This window comes from Lathyrus oleraceus, chromosome 2 (genome assembly GCF_024323335.1).
Source record: "Lathyrus oleraceus cultivar Zhongwan6 chromosome 2, CAAS_Psat_ZW6_1.0, whole genome shotgun sequence".
NCBI classification, from domain to species: domain Eukaryota; kingdom Viridiplantae; phylum Streptophyta; class Magnoliopsida; order Fabales; family Fabaceae; genus Lathyrus; species Lathyrus oleraceus.
Genome location: NC_066580.1, coordinates 17756625 through 17775426, shown reverse-complemented (window position 1 = coordinate 17775426; position 18802 = coordinate 17756625). Strand labels below are relative to the sequence as shown.

Sequence of the window (18802 nt, the reverse complement as noted above, 5' to 3'; positions counted from 1 at the left end):
TAAAGAACAAATGACTCTTGTATTAAGATTTGTTGATAAAATTGGTTTAATATAAGAGATATTTTTTTATGTGACACATGTTAAAGACACCACATCTTTAACTCTTAAAGAATCAATATATGATATGCTTTCTCGATATAACCTTGATGTTGTTAACATCTGCGACCAATGGTATGACGGTGCTAGCAACATGAGAGGAGAATGGAATGGTTTTACAAGTATTTTTTATGAAGGATTGTCCTTATGTATACTATGTTTATTGTTTTGCTCATCGATTGCAACTTGTGTTTGTTATCAATGTTGTTTGTTCTTCTACGAAGTGCCATGATGAGTTACAAGTTGCCAAATTAGAAGAAATTGGATATTTGTTAGAGATCGATGATATTGTAACTCATAAAGGTGAAAATCAAGTTGGTTATTTGAAACGAAATGAAAATACTTGTTGGGGATCACATTACAATTCTAGCTTGATAAACATATATGAAACAACTTATTCAATTTTTAAAAAAATGTAAAAGAAAGAGAAAATTGTGCGACAAATGGGGATATTGATAGTTCTTACAATTACTTGAAGGCATTTGATTTTATATTCATTTTGTACTTGATGAAAGAAATTATGTGGATAACAGATACACTTTGTCGAGCCTTACAAAAAAAAATTAAGATGTAGTTAATGTTCTGCACTTGGTTGATTCAACAAAAGGTCTTATTCAAGACTTGAGAGAAAATAGTTGGGATATATTGTTTACTAAAGTGAGATCTTTTTGTGAAAAATATGGTATTGAGATTCTTGATCTTAATGTTTTTCATTCAACAACAAGATTCAGACGCTCCTATCTTGAAGAGAATCATGTTATAATTCAACATTATTTTAAAGTGAAATATTTTTCACTACCATTGATAAACAATTACAAGAATTGAATAACAGATTTAGATTTAGTGAGAAAACAATGAATTTGTTAACCTTTTCTTGTGATTTATCTCCTAAGGATGGTTATAAAGCTTTTAACATTGATACTTATTATTCTCTAGTTGAAAAATATTATCCTATGAATTTTAGTTATCAAGAGAAGAATAAATTGCAACTTCAACTCCAACATTTTCTATTTGTTGCTCGTCAAACATCACATTTGAATAATTTATCAACTATTCAAGAACTATGCTCATGTTTAGTTGCAACTGGACAACTGAAATTTACTTCTTGGTTGATATACTACTTCACCTTATTATGACTCTTCTAATTTCTAGAACAACAATAGAGAGATCTTTTTCCGCAATGGAAATTATCAATACTAATTTGAGAAACAAAATGGATGTTGAGTTTCTTGGATATAGCATGAAAATATATATTGAATTGAAGATTAGTGTGATTTTTAATTATGAGTGAATTATTGATGATTTCAAGTCACTCGGAATGTGTAAAGTATTATTTTAAGGTACTTTTAAATCATGTAATTTAATTTTTTGATAATCAACTTTATATTAATTAAACTTAAATGTTTTATACAAAATATTATTTATATTTTTATTTATAAATTCTTTATTTTACGTTAGCGGTCATCCCAATTTTTTAAATCTAGCTCCGCCACCGAATTAGACCAGATTGAATTTAACACAAACTAAATTACAACATTAGATCGAGTTGTGAAGACAAGCTTCCTACAAGATTTTGATGAAGATAACATATCAAGCCCTCCATATCAAAAGAATGGAAAAAGAAGATTATATCAACTTTGCTCAAGTTTTTATGGATCTAGTAAAGGTATATGGAATTCTTGACAATATACTCCTAGTGCTCAAAAGTTTTTATCATACATTATATGATCATTATAAAAATTTTTCTATCATGATTATTTGTTTTAAAATGATGTTTAAAACATTGCATATTCAAAAGTTTTTTAACTTAGAAAATTTTCAAAGTTTTGTCTGTGTCAATCATTTGATGCTATATTGCAATCGGTTGATCAAACTTTCTGTTTTAGAATTTTTCGTTTTCAAAGCTGGACCAATCGATTGGTGTTGTATGTCAATCGATTGGTCTTAGTGTATTTTTCAATTTTTGGTTTATGTCAATTGATTGGTCATGAGAGTCAATCGATTGATGATGGGAAATTTTTGAAAAATCTGAAATTTTGTTTCACCACTCTTTGCACCAATTCATCATAACTCTTCATGGAAAAACCTTACATCTTTTCATCAACAATTCTCAGATTTCTCTTTTAACCATTGCCATGTTATGATTGAAGGGATGCATTCATACTATAAATGCTCTTTATATTTTCATTTTAAATTCACCTCTTTCAAATCAATTTACAAAATCTCTATACATTCATTTTCATCTATATTTTCATATTTATATACTTTTGAAATAAAATTTTCATATCATTTTCTTCAAAAGTATTCTTGAGCACTTAGAGATTATTTTGTCTTGAACATTCATATTGAAAGAGAAGAAGATTCTAATCAGTTGATTAAAGTCTTGTCCAATACAATTATTCATATTCATTCAAAATTACTTTGTAAAATCCTAAGTACCAAGGATTGTTTGGTTTTAGGCGTGTTTCTTATTATCCAGGATTGTTGGATATAAGTGTCTAGAAAAGGAAGGTTTGTTTTCTTTTCTTGTGAGTTAAGTTTTCAAGAGGATTGTTCTTGATCACTTAGTTAGAGGTTTGCTTTAGGAGATCTAACAATAATAAAATCTCTTACACATTGTAAGGGGACTGGAGTACTCTCAAGTTGTAAGGGGAACCAATATAATTCTTGGTGCTCTTTACTTTCCGCTCTTTACCACTTTCATCATCTTATCAATCCACAAAAGAAAAGAACCTTTATCCATCAAATCAGAATAATTTTCTAAAGTCCTAAGGAATGATTTAGTTTGCACACACTAGCAGAAGAGGAAAACAAGCATGGAAGAGGAATCATACAAATATATTTTTCTAAGTTACCATGAAGGAAGACTTTAAATCAACCATTTTAGCTACCAGAGAGAAGGTCTCATCATAATCTACTCCATGTTCTTGTTTGTTGCCTATGACAACAAGTCATGCTTTGAAATGATTAAGGGAGCATATTGAATTGAATTTAACATAATACACCCATTTGCAACCAATGAATTTAGTAGTATGTAGACAAGAAACAATAACCAAAGTATAGTTCTCTTGAAGTACGTGCAACTCTTCTTGCATTACCTTTATCCGCAACGAGTCTTTAGCTTTTTATGAATAAAATGTAGGAACATATATACTAGATAAAGTGGCAGTAAGAAAAATAGATTCGCCATCATAATTTTTGTGTGGACGAAATATACGGTTGGACCTTCGTGATTCCATTGATGGAGGATCAGGCAACAATTCAATGTCGAGAGAGTCATAAAAAGCTTTTATTTTACAAAGACATGCCCTAGCTTAAACCATTCTATAAGGCGAGTGATGACAGTCGTCATTACGTGATTTTTTTCGAGAAAATTATGATGAATTCGAAAGAATAATGAGCAAAGTTATGTCAAAGTATGAAGAATTGAGGCAAAATGCAAGACAAGGAAGAAATTAACACTCAATGTAAATTGTGAAGAGAAAGAGAAGAAAAAGTGCAATTTGCTTCTGGAATTTTCGCGCCCACGATGCATTCCTTCGTTACGCAATGAGACTTGCATCACAACGTGATGCTGACATATCGCGGAGCAATGACCATGGATATTCAAGGGGCGAGTTTGAAGCACATTGGAGTCATTGAAGAGAAATTCTTCCATACATTTTGATGATGAATACTTATCAACTCATGATATTTGTTAATTTGTCAATGAGTAACTAAGTTTCTTTAGATTAGGTCTTTTTGAGATGAACCTTATTATTACTATGTTGGATCATATGTCTGTTGTTGAGTACTTTTAATGTTATCTTATTTAAATTATTCTTGAGTTTAATGTTTTTTGTTGCTTACGGGTGTACAAATTATTCTTGAGTTTAATGTTTTTTGTCGCTTACGTAGGAATTTCTAACCGTTAGTCTACTTATCTAATCTAGGAAGTTTACTCAGATTTATAATTAACTAGGAAAAAATAATTAGAAGTAGTTGTTTATGAATTAACACACTTAGAACGTCTAGTTTAACTTTAAATTAGCCTAATGAATTACTACCTCCGTTTTTCATTATAAGTCGTTTTGAAAAAATATTTTGTATAATAATATAAGTCGTTTTATAATATCAATGCATCATTAATGTTATTTTTCCTATTATACCCTTAAATATTTATTATTCTCTATTCTTTCAATTATGTCAATTTATCTTTCCAATATCATTAATGAAGGATAATTTTGTAAAACCTTTTACAATTTCTCTTTTTTATACCACAATTATTACATTTCTTAATATGTGTGAAAAGTCAAAAATGACTTATAATAAAAAACGGAGGGAGTAGCAAATTATATTATAAATTAGTGAGTTGCACACCAAGGAATTGAGTGCAGTAGATTTGTTAATTCACAGTTAGATACTAACTTAATTGAAACTCTATAAATACACAATTCATCAACAAATAAAAATAAGGAGATTCGATAACAAAGACCTAATCGCATCTCTCATCTTGAACTTCTTCCTTTTAATTTCTCATTTTAGAACCGATTTTCTAACGAAACCCCTAAATTTAATTACTTAAATTAGCACATAATTCTCTCGTTAAATTATAATCCTCATGAGGCTATCTTTTTTTATTATTTCGACATTATCGGTACACTTGCCGATAGGTCATCAAGTTTTTGGCGCCATTGTCGGGGATTGTTGATTTCAATAGGGCAACTTAGCGCGATGCTTTAGTTTTTAATTTTAGTTTAGTTCTTGATTTTGCAATTTTTTATTTTGTTTTATTTTCTACTATTCTGTTTGGTGCAATACTACTAAGGCATTTCTTGTTTGTTTATGCGAGATACTAATTCGACACTGATACCGATTGATCCTAAAATTGAAAGAATAACATGCAGAATTTGTAGAGCAAAACGAGAAGCATTGAAAGTTACTGAGGAAGTAAAAGAAGAGAAAGTAGAGATGGATGTTACACCACATCAAACCTTAGAGGACTATTGTAGAAGGATAGACTCAAGGCAGATATGTTTAGGAATTCAACCATCTAATCCGGTAAGCTTTGAAATTAAATTTTTTGTACTTACATGTTTGAAGGAGAACCCGTTCGATGTGACATCTTTGATAATCATGTAAAATTTGTAGATATTTGATGATATTAATTCATTATGGTTATCTCTTCAGTCTCCAAGTGAAACTTCATTTCTAGATAAGAAGTTGATACAATAACTCCAAGTGTGTGGGTCAGGAGCCCTAGATTGATGGAGGATAATGGTAGGCGGGACATTAATAACTGCCAAAAAAGATGTGGGAGTACTTTCTTGAATGGGTTTTGGAGTTACGTGACTGGACTCGAAATATGGAACCGACTCGAAGAAGGTAACATCGACCGATACTAGGTATCGTTGTAAAGTATGTGAATAACAACGATAACCTTTTTGGGATTGATGATAACCAAGAAAGACACACTTTAGTGATCGAGCTGTGAGTTTATCAAGGCCAGGAGAGAGATTGTGTACAAAACATGTGGACCCGAAGAATCGGGGGGGGGGGGGGATTGGGTGAAGTGGGGAATTGAGAAAAAAGATTGAATGAGAGATTTTATTGTTAAAGACAGATGATGGCATGCGATTTATAAGGTAACATGCCGTTAGCACAACATCCCCCTAAAACCAAAGTGGAACATTACCATGGAGAAGTATGGTCTGAGTGGTTTCTACAAGATGCCGATTTTTGCGTTCGGCTACCCCGTTTTGTTGAGGTGTGTGAGGGAAAGATGTTTGATGGAGAATATCATTGCATGTCATATAATTCTAAAATTGTTGGGATAAATATTCACGGGCATTGTCACTTCTTAAGGTACGGATAGACACACCGAATTGAGTTCTTATTTCTTGATAGAATTGTTCAAAAATAGAAAATAATTCAGATCTATTCTTCATTAAAAATACCCACGTGCAACGTGAAAAATCATCAATAAAGGTGACAAAATACCTAGACTCAAGAGTAGAGACAGTACGTGAGGGACCCCAAACATCGGTGTGAACTAAAGCAAACGGGGACGAAGCTCGTTTATTGTCTCGATTGGGAAACTGACCACGAGTGTGTTTCCCTAGCTGACACGACTCACAATGTAAATTAGATACCTTCGATAAATTTGGCACCAAATTATGTAGTTTGGAAAGACTAAGATGACCTAACTGAGCATGGATAGCGAGTGGAGAATCTTTGGCTGAGCATGTCTGAGATGACATTGAGAGGTAATAAAGGCCTTGAGACTCACATCCGACACCAATCATCCGTCCCGAACTCCAATCCTGCAGGGTAACATTATTGTTTGTGAAGGTGACACTACAATCAAGAGAACGAGTTAAACGACAGACTAAAAGTAAATTAAATGGACAATTAGGTACATAGAGGACAAAAGTAACCAAGAGAGAAGATAAAATTTGAACATACCAATCCCTTCAGATCGGGTGTGAGAACCATTGGCAGAAGTTATAGTAGGTAAGAAACCGGATGTAGAGAGGGAAAAGAAAAGATTTTTATTACCGATAACATGATCAGACACACCAGAATCAATGACCCAAGATCCAAGAGAAGATGATTGAGAGAGACAAGCAGATGAATTACCAATATGTGCTACCGAAGTAGTAGAGTCTAAGTTCTGATAATTTTGATACCACCTGAGGAAATCCTCATAGTTTGGCGTAAAGTTATGAGGAGCAGCCATGAGTATCAAATCTGAAACAATTGCCCTATGGAGAGTGGAGCGGTGGGAAAATTGTCGGGATTGGCCGTCGGACGTGCTGTCACGTGCAAAGGTTCCTGCTGATGAAAAATGGGGAACGACTGGATCGAAAGAGGCGGTTCTGCTGGTAGGTTACCATAGAATTTTGAAAAGTGAGAGGCAAACCAGAGTGATGACACGGTTTGCAAAAAAAAAATTCTCACCAAAAGACAGTGGGTCAACCGGGTAAAGCACAACAAAGAAATAATTGCCTCTTAGCAGGCTCTAGATACCATGTTGAAATACAAGAGACTAAGAGACATTTGAATAAACCGTGTGTTTTGAAAAGTACTATGGAAACTTTATTATATATAGATAGATTATAACTAATTACATGATATAGTCGATGTGAGACTATTCGATATACAAATATTCTTAATACTATATTTACAAATATCAACACTCCCCCTAAAGCTTGAGCATATAAGTCAAATGCACCAAACTTGTTACATATATAATTAGTTCTGGGGCTTTGCAGAGATTTTGTAAACACGTTTGCCAATTGATCATTAGAGTTGACAAAGTTTGTGACGATGTCACCTGATTCGATTTTCTATCTGACAAAGTGACAGTCTATCTCAATATGTTTGGTCCTCTCATGGAAAACTGGAGTTGAAGAAATGTGCAATGCGGCTTGATTATCACAAATAAGTGTCATTGGTCTTGCTTCTTCAATTTGAAGTTCCTTGAGCAACTGTTTTAACCAAATAAGTTCACATGTTGCCATTGCCATGGCCCTATACTCTGCCTCGGCGCTTGATCTTGCAACTACGTTTTGTTTCTTACTTTTCCAGGATATAAGATTTCCTCTAACAAGTACACAATACCCAGAGGTGGGCCGTCTATCAATGGGTGACCTTGCCCAATCAGCATCAGAGTATCCAACTATCTGAGTATGTCCTTTATTTTCATAAACTAAACCTTTTCCTGGAGCACATTTGATGTATCTCAGAATCCGGATAACAACATCCATGTGTTCCTGACAAGGGGAGTTTAAGAACTAACTTACCATACTAAATGCAAAAGAAATGTATGGACGAGTGACTGTGAGATAATTCAACTTTCCAACCAATCTTCTATACCTTCTTGAGTCAGATAGGGGCTCCCCTTGATTGGGTAGTAGTTTGACACCTGGATCAATATGAGTATCAGCTGGTATAACATTCAACAAACATGTTTTTTCCAAAATATTCATAGTATATTTCCGCTGAGAAATCTCCAAACCATCTTTAAATTGGGCTACCTCAATACCCAAGAAATAGCGAAGTTTACCAAGATCTTTTGTCTGAAATTGATTCGAGAGATGTTGCTTTAACTAGAGTATACCCCGTTGATCACTACCAATTATGACAATATCATCTACATACACAATAAGATAAATACACCCTTGGGCTGAGTGACGATAAAAAATAGAATGGTCAACTTCACTACGGACCATACCAAACTGTTGTGCTACAATGCTGAATCTGCTGAACCAAGCTCTCGGAGATTGCTTAAGATCATAAAGAGACATGTGTAAGCTACACACCATATTCGATGACTCCCCCTGAGCAACAAATCTAGGTGGTTGCTCCATATATACTTCCTCTTCAAGATCACCATGTAAAACACATTTTTGATGTCAAGTTGATGAAGAGGCCAATGTTGAATGGCTGCAATGGCTAGAAGAAGTCTAACAGATTCCATCTTGTTGGGGGAGTTTTTCACTATGGAGCATTGAACATTGTGAGGGAATTCTTTTTGGAGAAACACCTTTGTGAGAGACACACCACATATTCACCTAAAACCTTAAGGTGATAGGTGGGTGCGTTCTCTCACTTATAAATGTTGTACCGCACATAACGTTTCTTATTCACCACACTGGCGCCGTTGACACTCTTCAGCAGAACATTTCTTATTCACCACACTGACGTCGCTGACTTTCGATACAAGTAAGCCGGTCCCTTTCTAAAACCAAAGGCTCATGATATCATGTTAAGAAAATGTGGTTGGGCCTAACTCAATCCTACAAAATCGGTTTTGTAGGGTTGAGTTAGGCCCAACCACATTTCTTAACATGGTATCAGAGCCTCGTTTAAGATTCGGTGGGCCACCCATCATTTATTTCTACGCTCCATATGTCCAGTCCTGGACGTGAAGGGGTGTGTTAAGAGTCCCACATCGGACAATATATGGTCTAGACATGTGTTTATAAGTGGGGGTAATCCTCACTCTACCAACCGGTTTTGTAAGGTTGAGTTAGGCCCAACCACATTTCTTAACACATGCTATGAACTATCTCTTGAGCAACTATTATATTATCATGAATTCTTCTTCGCGGTACAAACTCCAACTGAAACGGAGAAACGAGGTCAGAGATTCTTTTCTAAAGTCTTTCAACCAGGACCTTGCTCACAACTTTATACAAAAAATTGCATAGAGATACGGGCCTGAAATGGTTAATACACTCAGGATGCTTCATTTTAGGGATAAGGGAAATGTTGGTTTGATTTATTGTGGCAATTTCACTAGGACTCTTCCACACCTTTTTAATGTAATCACATAATTTCCTGCCAACTATAGGGCGATGATCAGAAAAGTCTAGTCTAGGGAGAACCTTCACATACCCTTCAGGAAATTGGAGCCTCCAACTATCATTACACATAGTCCTATCGAGACGTTCATAGATGCGTTGACCTCCATTATAGCATATACAGCAGTAAAGTGCCAAGTCTGTCCATGTTTGAGCTGCACCATAATGTGCATGTACTGGAATTTCTTATGGACCAAGGAAACACTGACATCTCCTTCTATCCAACCAACAACTATACCTCCTGCGTAACCTTGATTTTCAGTGGCGAGAAACCCCTCGAAACCAAGCTTCTTGAAAACTTTCTTGAGCTTCATGGGTTCACACCGAGTTTCAACAATGACTAAAATTCTAGGCTTATGGGTACCAGTATATTGTTTGCAATATCTGAAAAAACTTGTGCTGCAGTTCCACAAAAATATCCTGATTTGAATTTATCATGAAAACTTTGTTATTTTGCTGACAGATATTATCCTCATTTTGGTTGGAGAATGTGTCTGCATGGGATATTGAAACACCCCCTAATCTAACTCATGCCTATCCTTAAGGATTCAAAACTATGAAATTAATGAAACATCATATGATTTGAATCACAAGTCTGATGTTGATTCAAAGAAAAAGTATTTAGCCGGAAAAATGTAATTTTTTGGATATTCTCTCGGCTCAAGGACTAGGAACACTTATCTAACTTTCTCAACACCAAACCTAATTCATTACTAAGTACTTATGCATTGCCTCACATAAAACCTCACCAACACAGTTCAAATTGTGATGCATTGCTCTCTCTTTTATTTTTTGTATTAAGTTCATCACAATTTTTTGTAATGAATACATGTTAGTAAACTATCTTCATTTGTCTGATCCAACTGAGTTAATTTTTACAAGACTTTTGCTCTCTTCTGTTTCAACATGTGAGCCAGAGGAATCGGTATAAATAGTAGGTATTGACATGCTTTGTGATCTGCTTGGATTCTCCCAGAAGTGACTTCTTATGCTCTTATGTTTTGAACTTGAACCAGCCGCCGAATACCCCGGATCCGAAAGGAGATCCTGAATGTCGGTCCAACCTTCGAGCATGCTCACAACTTGGCACATTGTTGGCCTAAGTGTAGGAGATGCATTAGTACACAAGAGAGCTACGTTTAGCATTACAATGGCTTCCTCGGTTGAATAATCGGAACCCATATCTGGATCGACTAGCTCCAGAAGACTTCCTCGCTCTTGTAAAACATAGGCCTAACAGAAATTCAAATTTCAGACTATACTAGTATTGTTATCTATCACTTAGAATATGACAAAAATTGAAATCGAGTCTAGTTACCCAATCTAGAAGGTAGAAAAATTCATCGTCCGGCCTGTAATTTGTATTGCTCTTTCCGCTGATAGTTTCCAACGCAACCACGCCGAAGCTATAAACATCTGCTTTGTCGGTTAAGTAGCCACGCATTGCATATTCAGGTGCCATATAACCGCTGAAAAAAGAGAACAAAGTATGTTATTTCGTGCAAACTTTATGATTTCACTTTTCATGAAAAACTAGGAGTGAAGCTTCACTCCAAACTACTAAGAACTTACATTGTTCCTGCAATCCGGGTGCTGACATGCGTTTTGTCGTCTTCAATAAGTTTTGCCAAACCGAAATCTGAAATTTTTGCATTGAAATCTTTGTCCAACAACACATTACTTGCCTTGATATCCCTATGTATGATTTTAATTCTGGATTCTTCATGGAGATAAGCCAAAGCTTTAGCTATACCAAGGCAAATTTTCTTCCTGGTAAGCCAATCGAGTTTCGTTTTCCGGTCTGATCCCTTCCCTGTATGTGATCGATTGTTAGAAAGATAATGAATCACATTTATTCAAAATTTATATCTAAGTTCATTCATTTTTATTAGGACTATAAAGCTTACTTACCGAAGAGAATGCGGGATAGACAATTATTTTCCATGTACTCATATATCAGTATTAGTTGGTTCCCTTCGACGCAACATCCGTGGAGCTTAACAAGATTCGGATGCTGAAGTCCAGATAACATTCCTATCTCGTTCACGAACTCGCGGTTTCCTTGCTTAGATTTTGATGATAGCTGCTTTACTGCAATTACTGTACCATCTGATAGTAGCCCCTGCAACATGATTAAGGTATTATTTTTTTCTTGCAATTTTAAACATATCTTAAATGTTATATAGCATGATAGATCTAATGAATTTCCATCACACTTTGAGTATCAAAATACCTTGTAAACAGAACCAAAGCCTCCTTCGCCGAGTTTATTTTCTGCATCGAAGTTTTTGGTAGCTACTTTTATTTGTTTTAAAGTGAACAATCCTGTTTGCAGGTCTATACCTTGAAGCTCTGTGGAAAAAAATGGAAAATTTTCAAAATGAAGCATTTATTATAAACAAAAGAATCGAAGAAACTTCGCGGAGCATTCCATACCTTTATAAACTGGATCCTTGCCTCCTAACAATCCCTTCCTCCTCATGATAGCCAGCATAATGAGGACAACGACTAAAACACCACTGACTATGCCAACTGTTAGTAGTATGACATAGGTTCGGTTGTTGTTGTTGTCGTCGTGCTCTAATGGAGGTTTAAAATCTGTGAAAGAGAAAAGTATCTATTTATAGCTTTTGTAGGAATGAAGATCGAAAACTAAACTTCAATCAGAAGCTAAAAAATAATGACTTAGTCGAAGTTGGCTAGATATAATCTAAGGTGCAGGATGTGACTTACTAGGATCCACTGAAATAGCAGAAACTGAAGGCCCATAAACTCCTCTTGTTGGTATTCCGGTGGTTCCTTTTCCAGCCCAGTAGAATTGAATCTTCAAAGTATTTTGCGTGACAGTTGCGTTAAATTTCTTCACAATTGGCTTTCCGGTACCACCAGCTTCTCGTTCGATATCGAAGTCTCTCAGCACCAAATTCCCCTTAAATCATATGACAAAACAATACATTCCATCTAAATCAACGCGCGGTTCAACAAAATTCAATTATTTTTCATCTCGAACATATAAAGTAATAGTTACCTGGATGTAGACGTCGAATATCCTCTTCCCGAGACTGTTAAATGATCTATCATTGATGAAAATAATCTCTGCAAAGTGAAGCTTGACAGTGTAGATTCCATTTATCATACACAGGCCATAGTATGTGAGAGAAAGAGGCGAAACACGAGCTGTTGTGTAGAGTTTCGAGTTGATCATAGAGACATTAAGTTTAGAAGTATTGGTCACAGTGTAGGGATCAGAATCAATATCATTGTCCATGAAGCCCCCTGTGCTGCTAAGAGCCCAACCGTTAGTGATAAATAACATCGAAGCGCCTTTTCGTTCTATGTCTGCTTCGTATATACTACCACTAACATTTGCTTCACTACCACCGCAGTTAATGCGCATGGAGTAACGACCTGTTAACAAAATTTGAATCTCTATTCTTAGCAGCATATCAGATATAAGAATATTTTGTATTTTGTATGGTCACACACTTACGAGGTTTATCCGTCGAGCACGGGAAGTTCTTTTTTAGGCATGAATGAATGTTACTTCTGCAACACAGAGCGAAGAATAAGGTTATGTATGTACTAAGCAAAAAGGTATGAAAACAATTATGTTTAAAGCACACTGTCTTACTTCTTCGACGATAATAAAGAGTAGCTCTCGACAAGGTTTCTGGAAAAAAAAAAACAAAAACTCGTTACACTGATAACCATGTTTATTCACGATAACAAAAACTCGAAGCTTGAATGAAACTTACATGCTCCCTCGTTGACATTCGGTTGGACTTAAGTTTTCCCATTCAAAGTTATTGTTAGAGATATCACTGTGCACCAAAATATGTATCTCATGTTAGTACTAAATGCTTTGAAATATATGTAGCATATTTGAAGGTATTCGACTTACATATTTTTGTTATTTTCAAGGACCCAGCCCGGTATAGTTCCTGATAAGTTGTTCGAAGTAAGGTACCTGCATTATTCGACAGAAGTTGTATTTTGTTATACGAGATGTTCAACAAAGAGATGATCCAAAAATATGTTTCGTTCGGGTTCGGTTCAGTCTGTTCGCTTACATGTAGTCCACTTTATCAAGCTCAGCAAAAGAGTCAGGTATCTTTCCACTCAAGCTATTGAAACTCAAATCTCTGCATCAATTAAGATAAATTAATGAACATGTTTAGCATAAGGAAATGGTTAATTTGAAAAGAAAAAGAGAAAACATTCTACATCACTCTTTGAATCACTTACAAGATTTTCAGTTTTTCCATTACCCCGATATACTCCGGGATCTCTCCTTTAATCGCGCATCTTCTCAAAACTCTGCATTATGACGTCCAAGTAAAATTATAGGTCATTTTGAAAAGACTTCAAGAAAAAGTGAAAGCGTTTTTAAGTCAGTAATTGAACTCACAGTGTCTTCATGGATTTCATATTATTTAGTGGTGGAAAAGTAGAGCTTCTACTACCTCTCAAATCAGTTATCCTCCTAAGTATCAAAACAAACAAAAAAATCAGTTCAAAATTTCATCTTCTATAATGAAAAAATTCTATATAAAAGCATTAGAAGCATACAAATCACTCAATTTTGACAGTGCGGAAATGCTGGAAGGTATAGGCCCCTCAAGAGAGCAACCTTGGATGTGCCTGAAACCAAAAAATTCGAAAAATATCGATACGAAAAGTATAGTGTACAATAATACAAAACAAATCAGTATTATCGAATAGAGGCTATAGCGGTTAGCATAGCAGAATTTGAACAAATCGCTATTATTCTGCGATACGCTAGTGTTTTCATTGTAGCATAGAAGAATTTGAACAAACTGTTATTTCCACGGTTTCGCGATAGATAACAACTGAAAAAGAAACAACTAGTTAGGAAACTTACAGCTTTTCAATCACTTTCCATTTACTAATGAAATCAGGTATCTTCCCAAAGAAGTTATTGTCACTCAGCCTCCTAAAATAATTTTCCGAAAGATGAGTCAGTATGCGAAGAAATACGAATTTCTGTTTTGATTCAGAAATTGATAAGAGACCAAATACTTACACATCATTCAATTTCGTCAACTTGGAAAGCGCGGACGGTAACGCTCCTGTGAATGCGTTTGATTGAAGGATGCTAAACAAACACAATTCATTCATTCATGTTAAACACTACAGAAAGAATCAGAGATTGCGATTCCAATAAGAAGACAGAGAATTTTCAGAAGAATTACAGTTTTTCTAAGTTGATCAAATTTCCAATCTCCGTCGGAATAAAGCCTGAAAATAGATTTCCTTCGATACTCCTGTAACATTCCTACAATGTTAAACTAAGAAGTGCGTTCGCAATCACGAACACGGGTTGTATGAAAGTAAAGAAATGATTTAACTTACATATTTTTTAGAGTTGTAATGTTGGTTAGAACTTTAGGGAATGGTCCTGATAATCTGTTTCCCATTAAAGATCTGCATATTTTCAATAGTGAACAAAACTTTAGTGTGTCATTTTCAGTTAGTTTACTTGAGAAACAAGAAACTTCTGAGACAATAACCAAAGAAAAGTTCTTACAACTCAACCAAGTTCATTGTAGTCCATTGTCGAGGTATAGAACCAGTGATGATGTTTCGACTAAGGTCTCTGATTTAAAATACATGACATTGTTCGTAAGGTGTCAGATCAATGGTAAGAGTATAAATTGCATGAGAAAATCATGCAACCGTAGTTTTAAAGACGATGAGATTTAGTAACATTACAATATTTTTAGATGACGAAGTTTGGAAAACTCCGGCGACAGAATGCCAGAAAGATTCTGTTCCTTCAAGGACCTATTGAAATATAAATATAATGTGAAATTATTTAAAAAAATAGAAAATTAGAATTTAATCATAACAAGAATACCAAAGAAAAAATTTCAGTTAAACAAAAAATTGTGACAAGATAATAAATAAATAAGTTTTATTCTCAAAAGAATGAAAAGACACAGACAGCACATCCTTTTCTAAGTCAATGTTTTGCTATGTTTTTCAAAGTCAATGTTACACAATGTTCAAATCTTTTATTATTAATAATTGAGTTTAATAATCATTCACATTTAGACCAATGTGGCTATTTGACAAGCCACATATGTTTATGGATATGCATAAATCACTGAATTTATTAAAATAAAGAAAAAAACTTTCATTGTCATTAGTGTTCATGGAATCCAACAAAGCATGAAGTTACATCCATATAAAACTTTCTTTAAAAAAATAAAAACTCTTTACATTATCATTTTTAATTAATTATATGACATAGTTACTTGAATGATAAATTTTTATTAAATTCTTTTTTATATGTAAAAGAAATAAAAAAATAAATCTTTACATTGCACGTGAGGATTTTATGGTAACATCAAAGTTTGTATAGTAAAAAAAACATGTGACCAAAAAATACACATAAAAATTAACCAATTGCACATGATTGCATGTGATTTTCTGCCACATGTTTTAACTTTGAAGAATCCAAGAAATCACAAAGAAAAAGGAAAAAAAAAGAGAAGATAGAAAATAAGAGAGGCCAGTACATGCTTACAACATGGCAAGAAGAATTGTTTTTGAAAGAACAATCACAAATCACAGAACTCTCAAAACCTTTCCAGTTATCAGATTCAGAAACATTCCATTTCCCTTTTCCACTACAAGGATCTACTCCAAAATCCCAATCTTTCTTCCCAATCTTGTTCCCTATCTCCTTCAATGCCTTCACTACAATCTCAAAAATTAGAAATTAACATCACAAATGAATGAATCAATAGTCTTAACTTCACCGCAATTGAAGTTGCACCAACCGCATTTAATTGCATACAGATGCAACAGTTAGTTACAACTAACTATGGTAAGTAGTTAGTTATAACTAACTTCAATACTTAGTAGATCAAAAAGTTAGTTACCGTCGTAACTAACTTTGTAACTAACTTCTTGCATCTAATGGTGAACACAACCGTGATTTATAGAAACTATGAATAAAAAGAAAGAAAAAAATAAAAGTCATTTTTTTGGTTAGAATTTTATAAGAATAGCTTATTTGAAGAAGCATGAACAAATGGAGGAAAGAGTTTTAGTTACCTTCTTGAGTGTTGAGCTTTGGTGTAGCAGCTGAAGTAAAGTGTGAGAAGAAAGTGGAACAAAAGAGAAGTATAAAAAAGAATACATTAAGCTCCATGGAAGTGCTTTTTTTTAGTATGGAATGAGATGGAGGGGAAGTGAAAGACTATAGATAGATTGTGGTTGAATGAAAGACATTAATGTTGTTAGCTAGTATGGTTGGGAGCATAGGATAAAAATAGAAATAAAAAAGCTTAGTAAGAAACAAAATAAGTAGATTGCAAAATTGCAAGTTGCAAGGGGAGATTAATATAAGCGCGTTGGAATTGTGATTTTTTTCCCACAATAACACAAAATAAAAATATTCTCATTTAAGTGTTCAAATCAAATGTCAATTATAGAACTTGAGATGGGATTCACGCGGTATTTTAAATACTTTCCAACAGTATAGGACTATTCAAGTATTTATAGATATATAGATTGAATAATTCAGATTCTCCGCAGCTAATAACCACAGCATTAGTTAGATTCGATTAAAAATTTAATTTAACCTCAATTATTTATGAATCTAAATCACATCTATTTACGCATTAATAAACACACAATTCATTATAGAATTAGGGTGTTTGTCTAACTTAATCCTAAAAATCAGTTTATAAGTTCAGAGATGTCATTCTTATAAATTATGTGTGGATTTATCAATGTGAAATTTGAATTTTTTTCGATACACCCTTTCACTCCCAGCATTATTGAACTTAATGTATGGATATAAATGGTTGTTGACCCGAATTATTGATATACGAGACTTGATTTTTCCAATGCACCCCTTGCACCCAACATTTTTTTGGTTTTGATGCGTGTATATATAAATGGTGGATGATCTGAATCGATAGACTCATGATACCATGATAGAATTAGAGTTTGACCTAACTCAACCCTATAAATCGACTTGTAAGATGAAGAGTGTTACTCTATATTATGGGTGAAAAAATGGGCTCGGCCCGTTGAACATGTCTGTTTTTCCTGCACTTTAGTGCGGGGAGGACTAAGGGTTTAGTCCTCCACTCTCTAATGTGTCTGTCCCACCTCATTCTCTTCGCCCACTTTTGCGGACACAAATATTTACATAATTTTTTGTATTTTTATAATTAAAAGATGCAGTGTCCGCGGACTTTCTTCGTCCCACCCTCATTTTTTTTTTGTAGAACAGGCCTAGATTGATTTTAAGTCTGCATCCTCAATTATGCTCTTCCCGTCCTATTTTTTAGCGGACTTTTACGAGACGGACTTAAACGGGACGAACATACTCGTTTGCCTATGTAAATCTTTTGAGAGTTCTATCTTAATGGGACTTGAGTTTTTTTTTTCAATAATTCACAATTCTTTTTCTTTTGATAATAATATTTTAATATTATATTTGAAGTTAAATATATTTTTGATTAAACTTTAATTTTTTTTCAATTTAACCCAATTTTTTATACAAATATTCATGTTAAATGTGTTAACTTGTCTTTCTATAATGGTATGTCATTGATAAGACCTTAAAATATTATAATTTAATAGTTTAATAATTTATAAAATTATTTTACAAAATATTAACAGTATTTTGTTAATAACATTTATTTATTTAAATTTTATAGATAAATTAATTTTTTTTAAATAATTAAATTATTAAAGGAATAATATTTAAATAACTAAACTATCTATAACTTTAATGTTACTTAAAAATCGTTGAAGTTATAGACAAATAAATAATTAATAATTATGATATATAATTGATAATATTTTAATAATTAAATTATCTATAACTTTATTTAAAATTATTTAAAATTATAGATAAATTAATAAAGTTTAAACAATTAATTTATTATAAACTTAAAGTTATTTAAAATTATAGATAAATTAATAAAGTTTAAACAATTAATTTATTATAAACTTAAAGTTATTTAAAATTATTTAAAGTTATTTAAAGTTCTTTAAAATTACAGATAAATCAATGAATTTTAAATAATTAAATCATTAATTGATAATATTTAAGGTCTTATCAATGATATATTATTAAAAAAATTCACTTAAAAATTTTAACATGAAAATTTGTATAAAAAGTAGGGCATAAATTTAATTGCAGAAAATTTATAGCTTACCCAATATATTTAAGTTAAAATATAATATTAAAATATTATTGAAAAAAAATGTGAATTGTGTGTTTTTAACATTTAATATGTGTAATTTAGATTTGTAAATAATTGAGATTGGATACAATTTATATTAAATTTTTAATCCAATCTAAATAACCA

At 33.3% G+C, this 18802-nt stretch overlaps 1 protein-coding gene across 3 annotated transcripts; it reads right to left on the bottom strand.

The window, feature by feature from the left end:
- Positions 1-9848: 9848 nt before the first annotated feature.
- On the bottom strand, positions 9849-16813 carry LOC127117728 (probable LRR receptor-like serine/threonine-protein kinase At1g07650). Of its 3 annotated transcripts, XM_051047827.1 has the most exons (24): positions 16527-16813; positions 15986-16166; positions 15177-15248; positions 14992-15060; positions 14817-14888; positions 14657-14728; positions 14488-14559; positions 14326-14397; positions 14013-14084; positions 13852-13926; positions 13689-13760; positions 13514-13585; positions 13345-13410; positions 13199-13264; positions 13075-13113; positions 12934-12989; positions 12472-12851; positions 12177-12372; positions 11880-12041; positions 11677-11795; positions 11355-11565; positions 11016-11256; positions 10762-10912; positions 9849-10676 (listed from the first exon to the last, which is right to left on the bottom strand). In XM_051047827.1, the coding sequence occupies exons 1-24, from the start codon at positions 16621-16623 to the stop codon at positions 10290-10292; spliced, it is 3072 nt and encodes a 1023-aa protein (XP_050903784.1). In that variant the 5' UTR covers positions 16624-16813; the 3' UTR covers positions 9849-10289. The 3 variants fall into 3 exon arrangements, with proteins under 3 accessions (XP_050903784.1, XP_050903787.1, XP_050903785.1); XM_051047830.1 differs by lacking the exon at positions 15986-16166 and having other exon boundaries at positions 16527-16616; XM_051047828.1 differs by lacking the exon at positions 16527-16813 and having other exon boundaries at positions 15994-16143.
- Between the last annotated feature and the right edge of the window lie 1989 nt (positions 16814-18802).